This window comes from Cavia porcellus, unplaced genomic scaffold (assembly GCF_034190915.1).
Source record: "Cavia porcellus strain 051 isolate PalLab524CR breed Dunkin Hartley unplaced genomic scaffold, mCavPor4.1 scaffold_10, whole genome shotgun sequence".
In the NCBI taxonomy this organism is placed as follows: Eukaryota; Metazoa; Chordata; class Mammalia; order Rodentia; family Caviidae; genus Cavia; species Cavia porcellus.
This window is the reverse complement of record NW_026947493.1, coordinates 27003098-27023268: the sequence shown is the minus strand read 5'-3', so window position 1 is coordinate 27023268 and position 20171 is coordinate 27003098. Positions and strand designations below refer to the sequence as shown.

The following is a 20171-nucleotide window of genomic DNA, read 5'->3' as shown; positions in this document are numbered from 1 at the left end:
TAGGTAATATCTCGTCTTCATTTTAGTTGAGCAAATTAAACTATCAAGTAACCAAGGCATAGGAGGGCCTATGTTCAAATCCATCTATTTGGTGCCAAAAGACATGGCCTTTTTCCCTTCCTCTGTAATTCACTCATGCAGTTTCACTCTTCAGAGAGGAATTTCAAAAGCAGTGAAGAAAGTAGGTCTGACTGCACCCTATATATCTTGTCAGTTTTTTGTATCTTTTTAAACATCAATTTGAAATGAATTTGCCTCCCCAAGTGTTAGAAAGCAGCCTTTCACTCACTGTACATGTGTTTCTTGTTTTCATTAGAATATTGATACATTAAAATACCCTCTCTCTTTACCTAAAAATTTAATATATATTCATGAAGCTTTCAATAGCATTGTATTTGGGATATCATTTAACGTGTCTTGCAAAGCTGCAAGCCTTGCTCTGGAGGGGCTTTACATTCTCAAAGGGCACGTTATCCGTAGGTTTCAGAATGATTTATCACCATGTGATATGCACCATGTGATATGACTTAGGAAAAGTCTGAAATCAACTAGATTTAGATATTTAGACAAACTAAACAGAAGATGTGAGAGAGTCAGTCCACAACTGACCGGATCAGCTAAGGCAAGGGGGTTGGTTACTTGCACCGGCAGACAGCCTCAGAGCCAATCTTAGCACTGGCTGACGCTGATGTTTACATGGGGATGCATCATAATGGCCACAGAAGCCAGAGTGTTTCCAAATGCTTGGCCTACATGACTTCCATCTCAGTAGGTGATCATGGAGGAGAAGATATTTTAAGAAGCTGAGAAAACCGTGCTTTAAATGAACTTGTAGAGAAAATTAATGAAAGGGATGTAAAATTTGGCTCATCTAGTGTAGAGATCCAGGCTACAATATCCTCTCTTTCCTTTACTATGAAAAGTACCACACAAAATTCAGGATTACTCCATATACTTAACTTGAACCAATTATAGCAAACAATTCATTTCTTTAAGAATCATGACCTCCCAACACATCACTTAAGACTCTGATCAAAGTTTTGGATTCCAATAGACATAGGCACATTCATATTACATATTTCAATTTCAGGGGAAACTATCTGTTTCAAATTAAAATTTTCTCAGAACACAGACATTATAAGACATCACCTGAATGAAGGCAGAGGGGGAGATGAAGGCCAACTTCAGGGTTCAGCTAGGCATACAAGACCCAACAGTCAGATATCCTAATCCCTGTCATTTAACTGGGAATATTTTCTGCCCTTGAGAATTCATATTGCAGAAAGGAGGACAAATAGAGGAACAATTATGCCACAAGGGTGACAGTGGGTGTGCATGCAGGAGGCAGCTGTTCATGATGCAGGCTGGTGCTGCCAGGGAGCTGTTGGGGGTGTCACCAAACAACCCTCCTTAGGCTGCAGCAGAGATCTTGGGAGAACTAGAAACTGGGAGAGTCTGTGGACCATTTGACATCACTATATACAAATATAGACCCTGATTAGAGGTAACTCAGAGACTTGCCCGTATACTTTCTCGCAAAGTCCATCCCGTTTATCTCTGTGAGAGACCAATTGTAGAGGGAGAAGTGAATGGAAACCTCTCAGGAAACTACCCCCTTTGCTGACAAGTTTGTTCTCATCCATAATGTTCTCTAAAGTCTATGATATCCACGCCAAGTCTCAATGGTCCTCAATTCTCAACTCCAAATATCCAGAGGCAGGAATAGACATAGACACCCCTGGCTCCTCACACCTATACCTTATCTTTGAGGGTTCTAAGTATGTCTCAGGCTGCAAAGCCTGCTTGTGTGGCAGAGGATTCTAACACAGGCAAGCAAGAAAGGGAAGGTAGGAAGGAAATGGCCTGCCCAGTCAGTGATGCTTGAGTGACTAGAGGAGCGTAATTAGGATGACCAGTCCTACTTGCAGCACACTGCTAACCCTGTTAGACATGAACCTCCCCTGCTTACCATTTTCCCCGCACCACACCTAAGTTTACATCTTAGCCTCACAGTGGCTGCCCTCAGGTAAGTCACTGAAGCCTCTGAGCACTCTGGCTGCTGCTGGTGTGCTTAGCTTAGCTTCAAGCCCACCTACACGCATAGCTTCAGCCCACCTACACTCATACTAATCCTCTGCAGAGGGAGTCAATATTGCCACAGGAAATGGGAGCTCAGGAGGACAAGGCAAGTCTCCTGTTCAAGGTCACATGGCAGATAAAAGTAGCCAGAACAGGAGCCCAAGCTGTCCAGATCAGAGGCCACGCCCTCATATTCCATGCCTAGATGTCTCTAGAACAGCAGATCAGGATCAACATCTGTGCACATGGGATCATGCCACCCATTCTTCAGAATGGGCAGACAGGTCAGTAGGGTCAGCTTTGATGATCTACAAATTTGGAAGCCCTGCTCAAGCAGGGACAGTTGTGAAAGGACCCACAGGCATTGGAGAAGTCAAATTGGCCAGACAGCCTGTTGTCACACATACACACACACACACACACTGATCTGACACTACTGAGCACACCCTCTTTTATCTGTTCTCTTTCTCTTGTCTTCTTACCCTCTTCTTTTCTTCCACACTGCTCCCAAGTGACTATTTAAATGGGCCAAAACCATGGTATTTTATGTCCTGCGGTTTTTATCTCTGACTATGATGATCACGTTTTGTCAACAGATGCCTGGGCTCTCCCCAAACTGTCTTGATATGATCCATTACAGTTCCAATGTGCTTTTTCAGAGGTGAATGATCACCTCTTGCAAAAGTCAAAAATACCCTCAGAGCCAGAGCTGATACGATTTTGTCTGTTGCTTTGATTATAGTGTATGCTGGCTCAGGGGGCTGGCAGGGGAGTGTCATTTTTATTGAAATTGATTGAATGCATATAGCTATTTCTTCCATCAACATCATTTGTGCCCTGGTTTTGTGCGGAATGCAGGGCTCACACTAAGCCAGAAAGAGACTTCTGGATAAATCAAGCATGGAGCTGGCCTTTGGAAAGGGCAAGTGCAGGGCAGGGATGCAAGGCTGCGTGAAGCACACGGGCTGGAGAGAGGTGCCCTTCAGTAGAAAGTCGGAGCCGGTGGTTGTAGGGGTTTGAAGAGAATGATTGATTCTACTTGCCACCGTCAGGGACAACTTCCTGAAGATGGTGACAGTTAACTCTGTCCTTGAAGGACATACAGAGTCTGGAATAGAGTATTGTACACCAGCAGGTGGGAAAGATACTCTGCTATTTAGAAGATGTCTGGAGAGTGGCATATGATTAAAGAGAATTGATGAAAAAGATTTATACTACAAAGAAAGATCTGAGGAATCAATAGGAAATAAATCATGTTGACATCTTGGATTGCAACTCTTAGCATTTTCCCCTCCTTCCCTATCCCTCCAATACAGCTAACTCTTCATGCCTCAGGGCCTTTGCACTTGCCATCTGTTTCTGATGTGAATTTATTGGCTGGTTGTGTTCTATGTTTGATACCTCCATTCAAATAACCCCTCTTCCAGAGTCCCTTTGACCTCTCTTATGAAGTTGCCCTCCTTCATCAGCCTCCTTTGCATGACTATAAACTCAAGCATCACCTTAGCTGCCAGTTACTATGAAGGAATCTTCATTTATGTTTTCATAACTCTTTTTGTTTAATACCTGCATCTGATACATAAAAGGCTAAGTGAATGTTTCCTGAATGACTAAATGAACTGAAGCAGCTTAGTAGACTAACACTTAAGCTCTGAAATCATATTGGGGATTTAATTCATACAGGACTGACCATGTAACTATGAGACCATTAGATAGTCACTCAACCTTCCTTAACCTTATTTCTCTCTAAATAAGGTACAATAATAAAAATTACCTTCCAGGATTTCAAAGGGGACACAGCCTTCTGTTAAGATGTATGTGGCTGAGGTTGGGGATTTAGCTCAGCGGCATAAGTGCCTGCCTTGCAAATGTGCAGTCATGAGTTCAATCCCTGGTACCAATAAAAAAAGAAAAAGACAAAAAAAAAAAAATGTATACGGTGAATGTGAATGTCTTTTATTCCTGGGTCCTTTCCCAGCATAGAAGAGCTTGCTCTGAGATGAGCCCCTCGGCCCCCCTGAACTCAGGTCTCCTTTGGGCATTGTCTGGGGACACAGTGCACCTCGCTGCCAGCCACATGTCTCAGGTGAGGCCCAGGACTGCACTTCCGGTTCACACATACCATCATGCTTAACCCCAAAGAGAGGTGTTTAAACTGTCAACTTTAATTCCACAAAAAGAAACCTGAAAATTTATGGGGGAAACTCCAATAAATACAAAGAGAAAGAATACTCGTAGACTCTATAAACCTCTTCTAATGTCTAGTTATGTAGATATACATGCACTATATTTAACATAGAGGCATGTACACATGTGCACACATCTTCCTTATTTATACATAGCCAAATGTTTCTTCAAATTTGGAATCAGATGACACGCTCTATTTTGACCTGCTTTTCCCACTAAACACATACGAGCATCTTTGTCATTAACATCCCTTTGTGATCGAATTAACACGTGGCTTGGTATGTGGCATAAATTAAACCGCCAAGTCTATGGCCTTCCACTTCATGAACCATGGGGATTTCTTTACCGCATTGTGAAGAATGGGGCTGGCGCTGACCTGTGGTCTTAGGAATGGAATTCGTGGGTCCCAGGTGTCCTCTGTGGACTGCTCTGTGGCACAAAGACAGCTGGATGCCCCAGACCCTTCACCCCCACACACTGCCATTAGGGAAGCCATCATCACCGTCTGAACAGGCAGAAAGTGACTGCCTAGCTGCTAAGAGATGAGGTCAAAATTCAAAGCCGAGCTGTGTGAGACACCCGCATCCTGGTCTGGCCCCCTCTGTTTGCTGGGTCTGCCGTCAGGTCTTTGCTCAGCTGTGTGGGGTCCACAGGCCCAGGAAAGTAAGAGCTGGACTTGAAATGCCAATCCTGCCTCTTTGTAGCCCAAATTTTTGATGAGAAAAGGTGAAATATTTGCAGATTAGTGGTCCTTCATTTGGAAGTCTCAACTTGCCAGCTAAAGGGAAATGACGTAAGCAAGGATGCAGCAGGAGGAGGAGGGAGCACATCCTGGGGCTCCCGGCACAGCACTGCTGTTCACAGCAGAACCTCCAGCTCTGCGCTCTGGCTCCTCCACCCCTGGTGCTCAGGGCTGCCCAACCCTCACCTTCAGAGCAATATCTCCTCCACTGGGTTCAGGTGACCCCCTCCCAGAGCTACTTGGGGTGCCCAGCTCTGAAATGTATATTCTTGGCACCATTGCCTATCTGCTAAAATCTGAAATCTAGAATGGGTGCTGGAAAAACACACTAGAGCCATCAAAAACCGAGACTGAGTATCTAAAGTCTCCACCCCAGGAAACTGCCCACGCCTTCTCTCAGCACCCAGCTCTGTAGTGACCAGGAGCTCCATTGCAGTTTGCTGAGTGTGTGTGATGAGTATTTCAAGCACTGCTTTGGCAATTTTACAAATATTATGTCACTGAGTATATATGACAATCCTGAGATGCTATGCCATTACTCCATTTCACAGATAAGGAAACCGAGGCACAAGTTGCCCAGGTAGTGGGGAGCAGGACCAGGTTTGAAAGCCCATAGCCATGGTCACAGAAAGCTGTGCTGGACCAGGCAAATGGAGCCTGACCTTGGCTGGTGTCAGATGAGGCTCCTGCAGAAAACACATGACACGTGGCATGTTCACCTGGGGTGTTCTGCAGACGGTTTGATCAGGAGCTTCCTGCTGAATGCGCGTGTGCAGGGGTCTGTACACCTTGCCAGGCTGGCCTGTGCGCTGCTGGGGCCAAGCTGCCCTGTCACCTAGGGCTTTTTGCTGGTGCCCCCTTTGGCCAAATGCACCAATGGCAGAGGACGAGGGGGCCCTGGAGGAAGGCCATCTGGGTGCAACACCAAGTGGAGGAGGTGGTGTGGGAATCAGAAGGACAAAAGACACAGCCTTTAACCCAAATCCCACGTGCTCATATTTAGTTTGGGAATAACCATAAAGAGACAAGATGGTGCTGGGGGGGCCTGCACACAGGCAGTGCACTGTGCTGCGTGTGTCCCCATGGCACTGGGCTCCCTGCGAAAACACAGTGCAGCTGGGCATGGTAGCACACACCTGTAATCCCAGCATTCAGGAGGCTGAGGCAGAAGGATTGCTGCAAGTTCAAGGCCAGCCTGAATTATACAGCAACACCCTGTCTCAAAAAAAAATAATAAAATAAAATGCAGAGTGACAGCCTCAGTCTAGCCCTCGTTCCCTAGTCCTCCCCCCGTGCTCAGGACACATGCACCACCTTGGCCTTTTCTCAGGTCACATCGCAATCCCCCAGCACCATTTCCATCTCAGACCCTCACTACCAGCTGTCACCTGGGTCCCAAAGCCACTGCTTCCAAGTGGCTGAGAAATATGTTCTTTCTGACCTCTGCTCAAATATGAGCTCCTTGGAGGGGCCTTTCCTGACAACCCAAATTATTCTCCACCCCTTGCTTTCTTTCATCTGCTTTATAGCATTTGGTTTATATTTACTGGTCACTTGCTTTTTCACTGGTCATTCTCACACAGTACGTGCCCCCAGGGAAATGATACCGAGTCCTTCCTGCTCAGTCTATGTCCCCGGTATACTAGTTCAGTGCCTGGTACCTAATAATTGCTCAGTAAATGAATGAATGTATGAATTTTTAAAATGTTTTATTCTCCCTGTATCAAGGAATAATTTGTCTTCTATTAAGCACAAATGGCACTAGGTCTATTTAAAGGAGAGCTACATGGTCCAGTTTTTTTAAAAGAACATTTGTTTTATTGATAAACTTATATGGATTATGGGAAAGGTGAGATAAATATTTTTAAAACATGAGGATAGAGGGTTGTCCTAATTATTGAAGAAGTTCTTCGGGTTTAACCTTGTCGTTTCTGAAACGCCATGTCTTCTTGGATGCCTGCTGACGCTGGCCCTTGGTGGCCTCCTTGGGGTCCTCTCTTCTCTTGAAAGTCATGAAGGCCCTCTTCTTCAGCTGGCCCACATTCAGACAGGTGACTCTCTCCGCGTTGGAACAAACATCATCCTCCTCCACCAGCTGTGGGGAAGACAAGGGGGATCTCTGAGGTTCCTGAGTTTGGGGTCCCAGTCATCTCGGTTACCATCTCCTCAACTTTGTGTACCTTAGGCACCAGAGGCAGCTCCTGGTGTGGGGCATCTTCACGCTCCCATGATGCGCACAGCCTGAGGTCCTCGACTGGAGTAAGTTCGAAGATATGTGAGTTGAGATCTTTGTAGTCTTTCAGGTTTTCTGTGGCGTTGTTTTGATTTTCGTTGTCAGTGGACTCATCAGAGTCGTCATCATCATCAACCCAGGCCGTGGTGACACCTGGTTTGCGGAATTGCTTCGGCTCGTCCAGAACTAGGTTTTGTAGAAGTAACCAATACTTCACTGTATTGATCAATAGTGGGTCTGGGAGTGGAGAGCCTTGGTTCTCTGAAGAACACCTTTGGCAAGGTATGTCTTCAAGAAGGAGTATATCCTCACCAAAAGAGTTACCCACGGGAGGCTTACCCACAGAGGGGCTCCCGGTGGGTTCGGCTCCAGAGTTGCCACACTCTGTGTCAGAGGGGTCCCTGGTAGGAGACGAAGATGTCATAGAATTGAGTCTTTGAGAGTCTCCGTCAATGTCAAAAACTTCCAAAGGGAGGAAATGGGTGATTTGTCCTTGTCCTCATGGAGAGGCGCTGCCAGCTCCTAGAGCAAAGACAGAAAATATGATCTGTTAGCTTCCAAGCCTCTGTAGCTAATGGTCTGTGTTCTATGACTGTTCGTTACCATAGCAATATCAGAACCAGCACAGCTAGCAAGGGGGGCATAGAGAAGAAGGGGATAGAAAACCCCAGGATCCACCTCCTTCTTTCCCTCCAAAATGTGTGTACGCACTAAGCAGGCTGAATAGGACCCCCCCTTGAGAAGAAGTGATGTGGGGAGCACGTTCATTCTCCTTGCCTTGGGTTGTCTGAGGTAGCTCATGGCTCAGGGAACTCAGGCCCCCTTTGAGGAGACATACATAAATAACCTGGCATAAGACAGGATGGGAAATCCAACAGAAGGGCTTAAAACTCAAATCCTAAGAGAATAAAGAAGGGCGCCTCTTGCTGCTAGGCCAGGGGTGGGCAGGGGACTAGGACAGAGCTCCTGGAGGGATGGCTGATGATCTGAGGATTTACAGAGGAGCAGAGATGAGTGAGAAGAGCAGAGCTAGGGAGCCAGGTGTGGTGGAGAGGGTTTATAACCCCGGCTAGCCGGGGCTGAACAGGGAGACTCTGTCTCAACAATAACAACAACAATAGCAAGGCAAGAACAAAAAAACAGAAGGAAGGGGGTGTCGATAGGGTACGATTTAACCATGAAAACCCTGCCAAGCGGAGCCAAGCACCTACCATGCGAGGAGATCAAGAGCAATGAGGGATGTGGGCTTTGGTGAGGTCACAGAGGCCTCTGCCACTGCTAGGGAGCCTGGATGGAGCCTCTAAGTTGCCAGGGATGTGGCATTTGGTTACCGTTTGATATCCTTCCAGGGAGTTCCAATGTGTATCTTCCAGCGGACTCACCTGTGTGAATGTCCCCAGGTGGTGTGGATGACATCAGGTCCTGTAGCTTTGGAGGAGGGGAACCAGGCCATGATGAGGATGGAGGAGAGGAAGTGGGCAAACAAAACATAAGCTGTAGCGTGGTAATGTGAGGTTGGAGAAAGTGAGAAGGGGAAACAGAGGCAAGGATGGTCTGCTTTTAAAATGGGTTGGTACAGGGGGAAAGGAGGCTCCATGTAAAGAAAAACAGTAGGTCACTGGAGCACATGGCATATCCAGACGTCATGGCACTGGTGAGAGAGTGAGAGGGTGTCCAGTGAGGGGAAACACCGTGATGGAAACCAAAACAGTGCCTCCCCCCGCCCCCGTCCCCAGCCACGGAAGGTGGGGGCTGAGTGACACCCTGGCTGGGCCTCTAGCCACAGACTTCTGAAAATGTTAAGGTGCAGTTCGGCTTGCGTTTCCTAGACATTAGATATGTCCTCAGGGCTGGGAGAAAGGGGCCTGGCGTGACTCCGGAGTCCAATCTCATTTTCAAAATACAGCATGACCCTCAGAGGTAACCTCAGGCACCAAAATAGTAGAAATCAAAATGTGTAAAATAACAGATCCTAACAGGCCAGAGAAGAGCGTGTTTGTCCCCTGGGAGGCAATCAGGAGGCTTCTCAAAGAAGTGGGATTAGGACGGTGAAGTAGAAGTTACCACTGGATGGAACGGGGCCAAGACCCTATAGGCTGCGAGCAACTGGAAAAGAGCAGTTTGGAGAAAAGGGATCACGGGCACTGAGAGCGGGGCACGTGGGCTCCCTGGGAAACTCGCAGGTAGCCCTCTCTGCTTGCTTTGTTCTGAACCATTGTCCTGAAGGTGTCTGTGGCGATGCTGTCCTTGTCCTCATGGAGAGGCGCTTCAGGGAGGCAGCTCTGCCTCCAAAGTACCAGCCTTTCTGTAAAGAAAACACCCAGAAAACTCCGTCTCATCATTCTCACTGGGAGCACAGGTGGCCACCGGTAGCTGCCTGAGGTTTGCATGGAAGGGATGCCTGTCCCTGGGGAAAGCGTTAGAGAAGATGGCTCTGATTTACAGATAAAAAGTTGCTCTCAGGGGCTGGGGATTTAGCTCAGCGGCATAAGCGCCTGCCTTGCAAGTTGGCGGTTGTGAGTTCTATCCCTGGTACCAATAAAAAGGAAAAAGACAAAAAAAAAAAAAAAAAAGAGTTGCTCTCCTTCAACACCAGGGATCCAAATAATTCTGCCTGTAGAAAGATCAAGAGCCCACCCTGAGCAAAAATGCTTTTGTCCCCTTTGTCTCAAGGTGAAACCTTGAAGATGATTTCCGCTCACCACCCAGTGTGTGGGTGCCTCCCCAATTGCTCCTTCGATATTGGAGCCCAGAAACCCCTGACGAGTGATGAATACCTTTTCCACGGCTTCACCGGCCACTTGGCAATGATGCCTCTCCATGTGTCAAGTACATGACCCCAGCGTCCAGTTTTAAAAGTTGGTAGAGTTCAGTGTGACACTTTATCTTCCCAAAGTATCTTCCCAGAGTTAATGTGCTACTTAATTTTATTGAAGGTCTTTGGTCTTGAGTTATAACATGAAGCACAAAGCTCTAGGGAGGACTTTATGATACTCAGTAATTCACAGAAAGACTGTGCATCGGATTTCAGGAGAACTCCCACTTGGAAAGTAACTGCAGGGCAGAGCTGATCTCTCCCCGCTCCTCCATCTCCCGGTCTCCCTCCCTCTCCTTATCAAAAAGCAATCCACAAAATGAGTCTCCCTCTCCATCTCCCTTCCTCATTAGCATCTCATTTTAAACCAAGATGTGCTTCACATAATGTGAATGGCTGTTATGTAACCTCAATTTGGAGTCAAAAAAAACTTCAGGGAATATCAAGTGAAACGTGGTAAGCAGGGATATTTATTGAGGTTATGTCCAAGCTTCCAGCAGTGTTAATATTCAAGTGGAGGAGCATAGACTATGCAACTGTCCCATATTCAGTTTCCCTGGGGGCCCTCTTTCTGACGCCACACCCTTGAAGGCATGAATCCATCCCCTAGTGTTAACTAAGAAGTCTCAGTCACCCTAAAAGCTGCAGCTCCTGGGCCAGGGACTGGAGTGTCCTCAAAAGTCACTAGAAGGTAACACTACCCACTGGGCTTTTTTATACTTAATCTTTTCCCAGGTTTCATGTGAAGGGAAGCAACTTTATTTATTTGTTTATTTAGTAGGGAATTAACACTAGTTAATATATTGCATATTGTTATATTAGAAGTAGTTGTTCAGGTTACAAGATTTAGGCATGGGAAAAATGATCAATTAAACAATGACAGCCCAAACTGATCTTTTTGATGAACTTATAGAGATTAGTAGTGTAGCTATCTATCTTGTATACCTATACATAAATACATATATATGTATATCTACATATGTATAATCTTTTCTTGTTTTTCTCCTTTCTATCCAAGTTGTTTTTTCCTTTTGAGCACTTTCTTTTCCTTTCATTTTCTCAATATCTATTGTACATTTTGGGTCTTATTACTATTTCAGGTTTGTTTTTTTTTTTACATTAGGGAGACAATATGACTTTTACACATGTGAATTTCATTCATTTCACTTATGAGTATGGTCTCAAATTGCACCCATTTGCCTATAAAACCTCAAGTGTAACTGTCTTTATAGCTGAGTAATACTCTATTGTATGAAAATACCTCATCTTTTCTATACATTCTAAAGTTGATGGGCATTTGGGTTGTTTCCAAGATTTAGCTATTACAAATTGTGCTGCTATAAACATGGGTGCACATATATCACTGTGGTATGATGTTTTCAATTTTTCTGGGAAACAGCTAGATTGAATGGGACCCCCAATCCTAGTTTTTTAGGAGTCTCCACCTTGATTTCTGCAGTGGTTGTACCAGGTTACACTTCCACCAACTGTGGAGAAGGGTTCCTTTTTCATCATAGCATTTGTTATTGATTGATTTCTTGATGCCAGCCGTTCTTTCTGGAGTAAGATGGAATGTCATTGTTGTTTTAATTAGCATTTCTCAAGTGACCAGTGATGTTGAACATTTCTTCATGTATTTATTTGCCATTTGTATTTCTTAATTTGAGAAATGTGTGTTCATCTTGGGGGGCCTGTTTTTCAATGTTTTATATGTTCTAGACATATCCCTTTGTCTGAGGCATAGTTGTCAAAATTTTTTTTCCATCTGTAGGTTTTCTTTTTACTCTATTGGTGATTTCTTTTGAAGTGCAAAAACTTTTTTTAATAAAATGAGATCCCAGTTGTTGACTCTCTGAAATACTCACTGTGTGTTTTGCATTTTGCTCATGAACTCTTCTACACCTCTGTCTTCAAGACTTCTACTTAGCTTGTCTTCCCATAGATTTAATTTTTCTATTTTAATATTTAGATCTTTGATCCATTTTGACTTTAGTTTAGTGCATGGTGATAGACATTGATCTAGTTTCAATCTTCACCATGTGGAAAGCCAGTTTTTCCAGCACCACTTATTAAGGCTATCTTTCTTCCAGTGAACATGTTTGGCCCCTTTGTCAAAGGTAAGGTGACTGAGTGTCTTTCTAGCTATCTGCATCTTAGAATCTGTTGCACTGATTCTCAGGTCTGTTTTTTGTTTGTTTTATTTTTTTTTTCAGTACCATGCTGTTTTTTGTCACAGTTGTTTGTAGTATAATTTCAAGTCAGGGATTGTAATGCCTCTTGCCTTGCTTGTGTTGCCCACAATTGCCTTTGCTATTCTAGGTCTCTTCTGTTTCCAAATGAATTTTAGAAGTGTTTCCTCTAGATCTGTGAGGAATGTTAATGATATTTTGACCAAGCTTGCATTAAATCTGTACAACAGTTTCAGGAATATGGCCATTTTCACTATTCTGGTTCTGCCTATCCAAGAGGAAGGGATGTCTTTTCATTTTATAATATCCTTTTCAATCTCTTTTTTAAAAAAGACTATTATAGTTTTCAGTGTATAGATCTTTTACATCATTTGCTAAATTGATTCCTCGGTATTTCATCCCTTTTGGATGCTAGTATGAAAGGTGTTATTTTCATATTTTTGTCTTAGTGAGACTGTTATTTGTGTACAAGAATGCTATTGATTTTTGAGTGTTGACTTTGTATCCAGCTACACTGCTGAATTTGTTTATTAGCTCCAGTTTTGACAGGGTTTTGGGCGTCTTCTATGTAGAGTATCACATCATCTGCAAATAATGATAATTTAACTTCTTTTTTTCCTATCCTTATTCCCTTTATTTCTCTCTGTTGTCTAATTGCTCTGTCTCCAGAACCATATAGAATAGGAGTGGTGGTAGTGGACTTCCTGTTTTGTAAGGGAAGCAATTTTAGCTTATACATATGGAAAAAGTAAGACCATGACTTCACTTTTACTAAATCCTTCTCCAAAACCATCTTTGTCCACTAATGTGTACAGCTCACTTGGCCCTAGTCAAGGACTCACACAGTCTTTCTCACTGACATGAGTGGGGACAGAGCTCACCATTGCTGTGACCCTCTTCTCCCTGGCGCTGAAATGTATGATATTGGCCTCATTTGCATGTTAGATGTCTAGAGGCAGCAATCACTTCTCCCTTTAATAACTGGAGAAACAGTTAATCTACAGAATCACCACCCAAAGAGAAACCTAACTGCCAACTTCACTAAGGTAAAGCTGTTGCAGAACCTCTAAGGTCTCTGGCCCATAGCAATCCCCCCTCCATGATCTAACCACCATGGTCAGACTGAGATCGAACCACAGGTGCACCTGAGTCCTGTTCCTGAGTGGTTGTTCACTACCTTCTTTCCTTTTTCCTTACACTCACACATACCTGTATAGAAGGGGCACTAATAATTGTGTTGAATGAAACGACAATCATAGTGTCTGTGGAGTCTCCGAGCACATTACTCTAGAAGCCAAATGAGCCTAGAATTAGACAATCAAGCCTGAAAATTCAGGAGATATATGGGATTCTACCTGGACCCTTATTCCATCTATAGGAGTTGATGCTTTGCCAAAAAAAAGAATATGAAAGAAAATTCAAAACAAAACAGATCAGTAAATGAGTTTGTTGAAGCAGAAATTTAAAGAGCCAGGTAATAATTTACACTTGGGGAGGTAGGTTTTGGAAGCCACTTTTCCTTCTGAGACATAACTGGAGAGTTCCCAACTGACACAGAATTGTTTTAAACTTCTACCCAACATTCAGGCCTAAGATGAGGGAACCCTGTATACCTGTGGCTCCTGTGCCAGGTGCTCCACATGTTTGGGCAAGAGAAACAGGGTGCTTTTAGAAATGACCCACAGATTAATGGGTGGGGCATAGGATGGGCTGAAAGATGCCAAACTTAGCTCCCATGACAGTACAGCACATTGCTATTGGGCCGGGAGCTTACAGGGAGGAGCACATCAGCAAAGATTGAGGAGCACTACACCTACTGTCACATCCCTATGTAGGGCAGATGGTGTTCCCAAGTCCCAGGGAGTACGGTATTAAACATCATGTAAAAAACCATGCACAAAGTGAAGATGAAGAAGGAAAAAAAAGAATCTGATTTCATTTCTTTCAAAAATGAGACCTGGGGGGTTAGCTCAGCGGCACAAGTACCTACCTGGCCAGCGTTAGGTCATGAGTTCAATCCCCAGTATCAAAAACAGAGGTGGCGGCATCTGGCCACTTTCATTTTGCATGCAGCCCATTGTTCCTTAACTGTGTCACCACTGTTGCTTTTTGCGCCTCCACAGAGCAGAGTCAGGGGGTCACCTAACCTGGCAACCACAGGCCAGAAACTGCTGTGGCCGAGCGGCCACACTCCTCAAGCTACTGGGCTTCTCAGCCTTTGATGCAGGGTCACATTTACTTAGAAGAGGTGGCACACCACTCTGAGTCTCTGGCTTCTCGTGTGTACATAGGAGTAGCAGTATCTGCCTCACAGGATTGTTAACAGAATCTCTGAGAAGACTAATTTGGAACAATGGAAGCAAAAACACCTAGCAAAATTGTACAAGCGAGACCCACATTGGGTGATAGGTGCCACTGCAAAGCTGTGTGGGGTTGCTTCTCAAATGTTACGGTCTATACAGATGCCCCAAGAGTATGTCTCAATCACAGACACTGATTCAGAAGGTCTGCGGTGGGGATAAGATTTTGTGACCTGACACATCTGGTCTGAGGGCCATAGTATGAGAGATAAACTCTTAGACACAAAGAGTGAACAAAACAGCGTTCGCTTCTACAGAATGTGTGAAGAGAAATGAGACACAAAGTCAGCTCGCTGCATGGCAAAGCCGATGGGTGGTGTGCGCAATCTGCTTTATCGGAGAAAGCTATTCTCACCCAGGCTTCCTGGAAGTGTTTTACTTTAAGCTATCTCTGAGTGATAGTAGATTTTAAGCAGGGCTGGCTGTGCTAGGCAGGAAACAGGTTGAAGTGGAAAAGCATGGAGTCGATTATGGAGAAGCCGAAAGTCCTAGGGAGCCCAAAGCGTACAGTGCAGTGAAGAGGAGAAGGCAGGTAGAGAGTGGGTCAAGACCTTGGAAGCTTCTGTGGCAGGCATCAACCCAGCACAGTGCAGGATGTGTACTGATTTCCTAGGGCTACTGTACCGAAGTGCCACAAACCAAGTAGCTTAAGACAGCTGCTGAGAGTTGTCCCACAGTTCTGAAAGCTAAATGTCTAAGAAGGACCGTGCAGAAATCTTCGGAACGTGCTGGGGCACTGAATTGCACTGCAGACTTTGGAAACTGGTTTGCGGATGAGAGCAGCACTAGAATTCCAGTGGGCCCCTTTTCTCCCTTCCCTCAGGAATGCTGTATGATTCCCTAGGAGCTCCTTGGATGTGAATTCCCCACGCTCCTGTTCACACAGCAGGCTTTAATGAAGTGATAACTAACAAAGTCTTTCTCCCTGGACTCAATAGGGGCAGTGGCCTTTGATTCTTCCCCTTTACTGTTGTCCAGAGAAGGCCTGATGGGAACACTGTCCATCAAGGGGGTTTTGTGGGCAGATAGAAAAGAGGCGAGGGGAGAATTATTTTATTGAATTAAGCCATCCTCTCTGACAAAGAAACTGAAGCTTTTTTTAAAAAGTGGCTTTCCCACTTTCAATTAGCTGTCCTCTGGCTAGATAATGAATTCTTTGTTACCTGAGTATACAACCTTTTGTGTTTCAAATAGCAGTCCTTCCTAAAACCTTAGAATTGACCAGCATGAAAGGAGCATTTCACACAAAATCACTACCATATAGCTATGAGCAATAATCAGTGTTCCATGCTGGTCTCCGACTGACTGCCCACCCCAGATAAACTCAGAGCGTCCTTTGTCTCCTAAATTGAAGAAGAAACTTTGCTGTGTGTGCGGGCAGAAGTAGAGAAGGTGTGGAAATAAAAGAACATAAAATGAGTGTCTGTTTTCAAGGCAGTGGAGACCAAGTTTCAGGATCTGTCTTTGCAGCTGTCTCCATTTGGAGCTAGAGCTGGTACAATAGGCAAATTTTAAACCTCATTGAATGATTGCTAAGATGCAGGTTGGAGCCAATCCAGGGCATGGTCAATTGTCACTAACTCTTGCTGATATCCTAAAGATGCACAAGCTCAGACATGTTTGGTATAGACAAATGAATGTTGGCATCCTAAGTCCACAGGCCTGTCCTACGCAATTTAGCAGATCACCCAAGAAGGCATAAGCCTCGGCAACTGCAATGTGGCATGCTAAGAGAAAACAAACTATCCTCTACAGGTTAGGATTCATTTTGCAACCTCCATTTCCTACAGATAATTGGTCACTGGGCACTTACAAGAGGATTAGTCCACTTGAAGTTTCATTTCCTCCTCTGAAATCTTCCTCAATCCTTCCAAGCTCAGAATTAATCTCCCCTCCTTTGTATTCTCCTCCCTCTTGACCTGTGCTGCAATTACAGCACTTACCACTGTCTCTCTGCAGTGACTGTTATTTCTGTGTGCTTTATTTCCCCACCAGGGCCCTGGTTCTCTAAGGAACAAGACTGTCCTAGGCATTTTTGTATTTTGGCTTCTAAGTGGAAACCAAAGGAGGATTTTGTGGTTTTCCCTATCCTCACCAAATGTCATCATCTCCTATCACAGAGTATCTCAAACAAACTCTTTAAAAGAGAATTCTGGGATTTTTTTTTTTTTTTTTTGTCTTTTTCCTTTTTATTGTTACCAGGGATCGAACTCACAACTGCCGGCTTGCAAGGCAGGCGCTTATGCTGCTGAGCTAAATCCCCAGCCCCGAATTCTGGGATAATTAAAACATTTTGGAACTCTAGAGGTCTAAAAAAACCTTAAAGAAAATTCAAAAGTGAGCTTTGTTGGCAATGAAAGAATTCGACAAATAAATGCATACAGAAAACCCACACTAAACGCCCCTACTGGTTTTTGAAAAATCTAACAATGGACAGGGTTAGAGAAAGACTTTGTGTCACTAAGAATCCTTCCTTAAGGCTACAACTAACAGAACTGACTTTGAGTAGGAAAAACAAGGAAGAAGTTTATGAGACAGTTCTGGGGAATTCACATGAGAAAAAAGGCTGAACAACCAGGCTCACAGAGAATGGGGCAGTTTGTTTATTTGGGGGCTCTCTTAATCTATTAAATTACTGAGAAAACCATCTTTTTAAAAAGAAAAATGTAGTTAAAATAAAAACACTAATATGCTAAGTGCTTTTGAAGTGCTTCTGTGAATTAGTGATCCAGCTAAGATTTTTATAAGCATTCTTCCTTTGCTATTTATGGGAAGCCAGTGAGAACAGAAGCCAGGGACTCTCATTTTCACGAAACAAGAGATCTAAGAAATTAAGTAACCTGCTTAAGACTGCACAGAGGATAACTAACAGGACAAAAGAAAATAACCACGTGGAAAATAAATATGCTACCAATAAAGGCATATTGAAGTTGGGGCTCTGTAATGTGATTCTAAAACTCTGACTTGCAAGGAAATTTTTGTGAGTTTAAAAAAAAAAGTCATCCTCATAGAAGGCCTTTCTAGACAGAATATTAGGACCTGCTATTCTTTCTACTGACTCTGAAACTAGCTTTTGAAAATTTTATTAGAACTAAATTCAGAAAAAAATTGATTTTTCCCTCTTTATATGCTGCTGGAACTGCTTATTAACAGAAGTGATAGAACACAGGATTGTGGTATTGGAATAGCATAGATATGTAGGCCAATGAAATAAAACTGGCAGTTCAAAAATAAATTTTTACTCTTCTGATCAACTGTTTCTTATAAAGGATGCAATGCATGTTACTGGAGAAAAAATTTTTTTAGCAGATGATGCTCGGTCATCTGAAATTGAATGCTTTGTTAGGGCCACATAGAAAAATTAACTGACCGTTGGGGCTGGGGATTTAACTCAGCGGCATAAGCGCCTGCCTTGTAAGCAGGCAGTCGTGAGTTCAATCCCTGGTACCGATAAAAACGAAAAAGACCAAAAAAAAAAGAAGAAAAAAGAAAAATTAACTGACCCGTGTATCACAGATGATATAACACCTGACACTATAAAACTCCCAGAAGAAAACAGTATAAATCTTTATAATCTTGAGTGACTCAATAATTTCTTACTTAAATTTAAATTAAACTGGGGCAGGGGATTTAGCTCAGTGGCATAAGCGCCTGCCTTGCAAGCAGGCAGTCATGAGTTCGATCCCTGGTACCGATAAAAAACGAAAAAGACCAAAAAAAAAATTTTTTTTAAATTAAACTTTCTTAAATTTAAATTTTCTTACTTAAGTTTAAATTACTTTAAATTACTAATTTCTTTCTTAAAACATAAGAAACAATACAAAAATAGATAAACTGGATTGCATCAAAATTTAAGGGCACTCTCAAGACAGGAAAGACAGCCAAAGATGGGAAAATTTTTTCACAAATCATATATCAAAAAGGATCCTATATTCAAAATATTTGAAGAATTTCCACAGCTCTACAGTAAAAAAAAAAAATTGAAAATGGGCAAACAATTTAAATAAACATTTATCCAAAAAACACAGGCAAATAACCAAAAAGCACATTAAACTATTCAACATCATTGATCAGTAGGAAAACGCAAATCAACACACAAGTAGGTATCCATTCAAACTCACTGAGATAGCTAAAATTAGGAAGACAATAACAAGTGTGGACATAGAGGTAGGAGAGACTTATTTTGGCTCACAGTTTCAGAGAGTTGCATCCATGACTAGCTGGCTCCAAGACAGGAATATCATAGCAGAAAGGCATGGTAGAGCAGATGTGCAATTCTTGAGGGCTAGGAAGCAGAGAAGAGAGAAACAGTGTCAGTGACATGTACATCTTTCACAGGCACACCTCAATGACCTGCCTCCAACTGGAACCCACTCCTAATAGCACACTGAACTGTGAATGTCAGAGGACTAATTACAGTACTCCACAGCCTTTCCAGTAGTTACTACATCCAATAAAGTGAACAATGAAGCTTAATCATCACAAAGAGTCTCTGATCTCAGGGCATTTCCCAGTCACCAAAAGCATCTTAGTTCAGATTTAAACCTTAAACACTTTCATATATTAAATTCAAATAACCTTTGGAAGTGAATGCAATAATGAATGAATATTTGCCTTGTAAACATAAGCTCCTAATCCCATTCAAAAGTGTCACAAGATAGGCTAAAATTCCCCAGAAGAGAATGACTTTTTTTTTAGCTGCATGGAATATTCCTGCATAAATAACCACATACATTGTAAGAACCTGTATATTTCACTGGAATACTTAGGCAGTTGTTAGTACAGCCAAGATATTTTAAGAGTTGAGTCATGTTGGTGATCATTGGACCCTGTCATGAATGAATTTTACTCATACTAGTGTCCTTCTAAAACAATATTTCATTTTCATACAATTTAAGCACACTGTAGTTTAAAATATTTCAGCAAGATTATCACATAAATAAAAATGTGAATAACTTAGAATGAATTTTGATAATGCATATATCTAAAGTTAAGCAGTTAATGGTATCCTAGGCAGTGGAACCCAACAGAAATATACAAATAGATCGAAAAATTTGCCTTCATGGAGCTTACGTTATAGTAGCAGAAGAGACACAGGGGAAATAAATCCAAGCAGAGAAAATAATTAGTGTAAAGTTGAGAATATGTTTAGTAAACAGGAGGCTAACATTGCTGACACATAATAAACATTAGACACCAGTTCATGGTAACTCATGGTATTTCTCACGGTACACATAACTATGGGTCACAATTGTTCATCTCTTTTCCCAAGATAATATTTTGCAAAGCCAAACTTGGCAAAGTCACATGAACAGAGAGTACTTTCCTATCCCATTGATTCTGATCTTGACAAGTCAATAGAAAGTAGGCAAAGACGACAATATGTCATCTCCCAGATGAGGACTTAATGGGATCTGTGTGTCTCTGCTTGCTTTTCTGTGATTCCACCATCAGCAAGAGAAAGTGGAAAAGAAAGAGAAACCCTCCTCTCCCAAACCTTACAACTAAGATCCACAAAGCCAACCATTCAAGCTAGCTCAGGGACAGAAGGGCAAGAGCAGACAAT

At 43.1% G+C, this 20171-nt stretch overlaps 2 protein-coding genes across 3 annotated transcripts in view; one reads left to right on the top strand and one right to left on the bottom strand.

Annotated features, from left to right (window-relative positions):
* Synpr (synaptoporin) overlaps nt 1-20171 on the top strand; it is a 292405-nt gene that overhangs the window by 206227 nt on the left and 66007 nt on the right. The gene's annotated exons all lie outside the window — the stretch shown is intronic.
* Nucleotides 6853-7799, bottom strand: LOC134477860 (uncharacterized). Its single transcript, XM_063257145.1, has 2 exons — nt 7189-7799; nt 6853-7103 (listed from the first exon to the last, which is right to left on the bottom strand). The coding sequence occupies exons 1-2, from the start codon at nt 7663-7665 to the stop codon at nt 6903-6905; spliced, it is 678 nt and encodes a 225-aa protein (XP_063113215.1). The 5' UTR covers nt 7666-7799; the 3' UTR covers nt 6853-6902.

Bases quoted from the DNA above. Each gene is read 5' to 3' on its own strand.
- LOC134477860 (XM_063257145.1), bottom strand. From the start codon at position 7,665: ATGACATCTTCGTCTCCTACCAGGGACCCCTCTGACACAGAGTGTGGC. The intron at 7,104-7,188 runs GTACACAAAGTT...TCTTCCCCACAG, and splicing joins AGCTGCCTCTGGTGCCTAAG to CTGGTGGAGGAGGATGATGT.